Raw genomic sequence first — 5,494 nt, 5'->3', positions numbered from 1 at the left:
GATGCTAAAATTTGATCAACTAAAATTGCGAACCGCAGTCAAACAGTGTCAAACCTTTTGAGCCTCATAGATTCCTTTGATATACTTGCTAAGCATGGTGAGCTTACACTTGCTTTACATCCAATGAAAATCTCGGATAGGTACTAGATTGCCAGTCTGAAGAAGTTATGCTTGTGGTCAACCAGTCAGTCGTCCCTATGGATTTGGAGTCTTCGCCTGAAGATCGGAGTCGACTTTCCGCTGTCTATACTCTGAGGTTATATTCCTTTTACTAATACGTTATGTATTTAAGTATTGTCTCTTGATATTACCCTTATTTATGGCTATATATGAGACTTGACTTCCTGGGCTCACGTATAGTGTCTATCTGGTTTTATCTTTAAAACTAGGTGCTACATATTTATAGCCTCCAAGTGGACTCATAGCTTCACTTCTAGGTTGATCACACATCCTCTAGCGTCTTCCTTTAAATGTTGATCATATTCTTCACGTTCTAATCTTGGTCCAATCCGCGTTTGCATCCTATTGCACTATAAAATAAACACTTGCAAATACGTTAGTCCAACTTAGTTACATTGATCATCAAACACCAAAATCCGAACTAAATGGGCCGAGGTCCATTTTCCTTACACTCTAGTAAGGGTTTCTCATAACTCTTTGCATCAAGGCAATAACATGTACACATCCACAATACTTTCTACCAACAATATGCACTCCTCATGAGGAGTGAGAGGGCTAATCGTTTCCCTGTGGCGACATAAAAACACACGTAGCAGTATAAACCACAATATGGACTTTTTATGATCTCTTTGTATTCTGAAATCTAAACAATAAAAACATTTGGCTAAAGTGGAGTAGCGAAGCCAATGGACAAAAAGGAGTACCTATAAAGTTTTTGATGGCTAGAAATTTAGGCAAATTACTGCACATTTTAATCCGAAAAATAGCATATACGTGACAAATAATATATCCATTGGTGATCTTGTTAATTTGCATACGACTAACATACTTCCAATATCTATAGTTACCATATGAAAAAAATAAAGCAACAAGAGTTGCTGTGATATACCTAGAGAAAAGTAGTAGGGATGGATCTAGATTTAAAGTATCTGAAAGATCCAATATCTATATTCGTTTTATTGTCAATATGAATATCTATATGGATACTAAATAGGTGTATCTGAATTTGTTTTGTACGATTTTTCACTATCCGATTCTAGATCCGTAGTAAAAAAAAAAGAAAAAATATGAAATATCTAACATTGAAGAACAAAGTACCCAATAAAACCATCTAAAACTTATATCTATGACTAATTAATAATGTAAATGATACCAATTTTAATATAACAAATGACATTATATTAATTTTAATATTATTAATGATATATCAAGGTTAAATCTAATTAATTTTAATATGGCTAATAATCATATTAATTTTAAGCACTTCAGTTATTCATATATGATGAAATTATTTTTATATATTTTAAATTATTTGTTGATAAATATTTGTCCATAGTTTCTTGATTTTTGATATATTTAATTATTAAAATATTTAGTAATATATATGTGATTTTTATGATTTGTTGTTGTCTATAGGTGTTATATAATCATATTTTAAATCTTTACATCCATAATGATTTTCTTCAAATAAAACTATCGATAAGCATATTGATACATGTTGTCAAAATGTAGTAGATATCCGAATGGCAATACGAACTCAAGATATCCATTTTGTGTTCGCATTCAATAATGTGGTAAATAGTGCTATTGAAATTCATATTTCGAATAAAAATGTGGTAAATAGCGATATCTTGACTTTGATTCCATGCGAATCCAATCCTAATTCATCCCTAGAGGCAGAACCAGTGTGGAAGGCACCGGTGGTACCTCTTTTACTAGTTGATGTAGTCAGCTTTCCGATGTCGTTCATAATTGATGCAGGAAGAGGTACGCGGTATAGTCCCTGAACACCCACCGGGTAGTAGTCAATCACCTCCGTGTACTAGAGCGTGCCAGGAACACAATCAAACAGTTATGTGAAGAAGTGCTCCCACAAAGCTTGATTTGGTCGCTACACGTGCTAGTGTCGCTGCGGGATGAAAACGCTATGGATATTTTTCGACCGTATTTGAAATCGAATCTGTTTAGAGGGGTTGAGATCTGTCCGTACCTGAGTCCGGATATCCAACATCCGATACCGTATCCGTATCCAAATACTCAAATCGCATATTTATGATGTCGATATCCAATCGTATCCTATCCGACATAGTTGACACTATCCGTATTCGAATCCGAATCTGGACAGAAATATGAAAACAAATGTAATATCGGTGATATCCGTCCGTATCCAATCCGTTTTCATCCCTACTGCGGTCAGAGTACCTCAGTACCAGGCCTGCTCACCCAACAAGCCTATGTGTGCAGGAGACAGAGAGCAACGACAACAGAGAAGCGTGGGAACTCTGTCCGCACCGATGAAGACTGTGTAATTGGAAATCCATTTAAGTCCGGTTACTGTAAGCTGGTCGGATCCAAACGGACAGCAATTTGGTTAGCGGATTGGCCAGCAACGATTTCACCGTCCCAAAACTCTTCGGCGGTTTTGAAAGGCCCGGACTCATGGACGAAGAAATCGAAGGTTCCCCTCGATTCTGGGAGGCAGCGAATTTTGCGAAGGTCGTCTTCCGTCAGCTCCCAGCCGAATATGTCGAGGTTCTCTCGCATCCTCTTGTCGTTGAAGCTTTTTACGATGACGCAATCTCCCTGCTCAAACACCCACCTAATGCACACCTGCAACTCGATAGGAGAAAAGTAGTTTGTAAATAATTGGTTCCGAAAGTTTAATCTTTCCATTCACTTAGCTTGTACTATCATGCACCTAAGATTTTTGTATAATATAATGCACTTTAAGCATGTGTTTGGTTACGGGACTTCTTGGCTTGAGTTGGATCCATTCCTAATTTTTTGAAATGGAGTGAACTCGTTTCTTGTTTGCTTATATGGATTGGGTTCATCAAAGTTTCTTGTTTGCTCTCAGATATATAGGACGTGGGTTGAGATCCTGCCACATGGGCCCCACGCGTCAATCTCTATCCCCTCCTTCCTCTCAGCACATACTCGGTAGCCGCGCCACCGCTTGATTTGGACGCCGCCTACTGCCGCTTGAACCGCCACAGCCCGCTCGCGCGCCCCGCCGCTCCAGCGCACACGTGGTCGCTTTCCTCCGCGCGAGCGCGGCCCATGGCTGCTCGTGCTTGTCTCCATGCAGCTCGCCGCTGCCACTCCTCCGCGCGCTGTGGCTGCCACACAGCTGCTCCGTGCAGCCCCGCCCAGATGCCCAGGCGAAGTGGGTTCGCCCGGTTTCTCACATTTGGAGGAACAGGTCAACCCACATCTATGGAGCATGTTCCCAGTAGGGGCGAACCCAACCCAGATGTTCTCCAAACAAAACAGCCCCAAAAACTGATATGACCCAACCCAACCCACTGTAACTCTGGAACCAAGCACATGCTAAAAGTATGACCTTTCTCAAGTTTATTGCTGCGGCGCGAAGTGGGAAGCAATCTTTTACACTAAAAGGATAATAAACTATGGAAAGGTAATGTAATTGTACAGTGAGCATTGCCAGAGTGTGCTACTCTGTCCATTTTTATATATGACCTTTCTAAAATAAATTCAACTGTCCTAAACTGTCATGTAAAAAAATTGGAGGGATAATAGATATTATTTTTTTCGTCTTATAGCAACATAATATTTACCTGGGCAACGGTTTTGCCCTTTTCATGGGCTATCTGCTTGAGGACAGGGCACTCCATGACGGAGTTGTTAGCCCATGCTGTGCCCTTGGCACCAAGCGGTGAGAATGCGCAGAGTTGGATTCCTTTCTCCATGCAAAATGCTCTTAGCTTGTTCTGACGGCAGTGTGGGTGCACCTCCACCTGTTCGCCGAATGAGAAAAAGATGAACGAACAATTACTAATTGTTTATTAGTGTTTTTTTTTCTTGAATATGCAAAAGGTTTGCATATCTTTGTATTAAGCAGGAGAAGTTTTACAAGATGCGCCACAAAGCGCGCTAAAAGCATCTCCAAGAGCCTTTCTAAATCACACTCTCTAAATCATCATTTGGAGAGCTATTTGCATAAAAATCATTTTCTATATCTTTTCAGTCTCTAACAGTTTTTCTATATCTTATGCGCACTCTAGAGAGCCATTCTCGTCTTCTATTTTTGGCTATCGAAAAATCCGGAATAAAAGATGACTATATTTGGATGACCATTTAGAAAAACTGTTGGAGGTTAGTTTTTCACCAAAATATCTATTCATAGCAATTAAGAAGGATATAAAGAGTCTTTTGGAGATGCTCTAACGAGGAGAAATAGGTTACGTACATGAGACCTATTGTAAAGGAATTGTGGTAAATGATTAGGAATTCTACTGGTTACACAATGTTTTTCCAGATAACTTTAATTATATGAGCGAGCTTAATGTGTGCCTGGGTTGCATGCTTCTACCACTACAAGGTAGTTGACCAAGAAATGCGTGCATGCAGTTGCAGAGTTGCTCGTCTTCAACAGTAGTTTGCTTCTTTTTCCAGTTGGAATGGAATCATCACCTGGTTGGCAGCCGGGGGAATCTTTGCAAAGGATAGCAAGTATTCTAGCTTCTTGCAGGTGAAGTTGCTGACGCCAATGGCCCTCGCAAGCCCTCGCCTGTGGCACTCCTCCATCTCCTCCCACACCCCCTTCATGTCCATCTCCACCAGGTCCTCCTTCACCACCGCCAGGCCTCCTTCCACCACGGGCGGCCGCATGCTCACCGGAAAGTGAATGAGATAAAGATCCACGTACTCCATCTGCAGGTTCCTGACGATCGAATTGAACCATATGCATGCGCAAACAGATCATCGTTTTTGACCTTTTCTCATGAAGAACCAAACCAACCAAATAGCTAGAGTGACGATTGTGTTGCAAGAACCAACCGGAGTGACTTGTGGAGCGCCGGCAGAACACGGCCGGGGTGCGCGTCGGTGACCGCGAGCTTCGTCGTGATGTAGAGGTCGTCGCGGGAGCCGACAATCCCGTCACGCACGGCCTGGATGACGGCGTCCCCGAGCGCGGCCTCCGTGTTGTACGCCGACGCCGTGTCGAGCGCCGGCCAGTGAGCTCGATCTCAGTTTACCACGCCTCTCCTAGCTGAATCGCGTTTGTTACATGAGTTGTCTTGTATCTTGTATGTCCAATCATACTTTATAGTCGTCTAAGAAAGCGTAGTTTTCCGGGAAACGACGACACAGCAACAGGGACGTGTGTGGAATTCTTTCTTTGTTTTTTATCTTGGACACATGCATCCCAATTAATAAATTTCTTCAGAAAGTGACCTCTTGTCTGATGGTATCCTGATCCAATCCCTTTAGCAACCTTTCGTTATTGGGTTAACGATGTACACATGTTCCTAATACAAATCTTGGAAGAGATATATACTCAAATCTTCTA

The 5,494-nt window shown here is 41.5% G+C and overlaps 1 protein-coding gene across 1 annotated transcript; it reads right to left on the bottom strand.

Moving 5' to 3' along the window:
• Positions 1-2,482: 2,482 nt before the first annotated feature.
• Positions 2,483-5,198, bottom strand: LOC136539233 (deoxymugineic acid synthase 1-B-like). Its single transcript, XM_066531173.1, has 4 exons — positions 4,981-5,198; positions 4,615-4,864; positions 3,759-3,938; positions 2,483-2,790 (listed from the first exon to the last, which is right to left on the bottom strand). The coding sequence occupies exons 2-4, from the start codon at positions 4,852-4,854 to the stop codon at positions 2,512-2,514; spliced, it is 699 nt and encodes a 232-aa protein (XP_066387270.1). The 5' UTR covers positions 4,855-4,864; positions 4,981-5,198; the 3' UTR covers positions 2,483-2,511.
• Between the last annotated feature and the right edge of the window lie 296 nt (positions 5,199-5,494).

Source organism: Miscanthus floridulus, chromosome 2 (genome assembly GCF_019320115.1).
Source record: "Miscanthus floridulus cultivar M001 chromosome 2, ASM1932011v1, whole genome shotgun sequence".
Lineage (NCBI taxonomy): Eukaryota > Viridiplantae > Streptophyta > Magnoliopsida > Poales > Poaceae > Miscanthus > Miscanthus floridulus.
The sequence above is the reverse complement of the archived record's forward strand: the minus strand, read 5'-3'. Positions and strand labels throughout refer to the sequence as shown.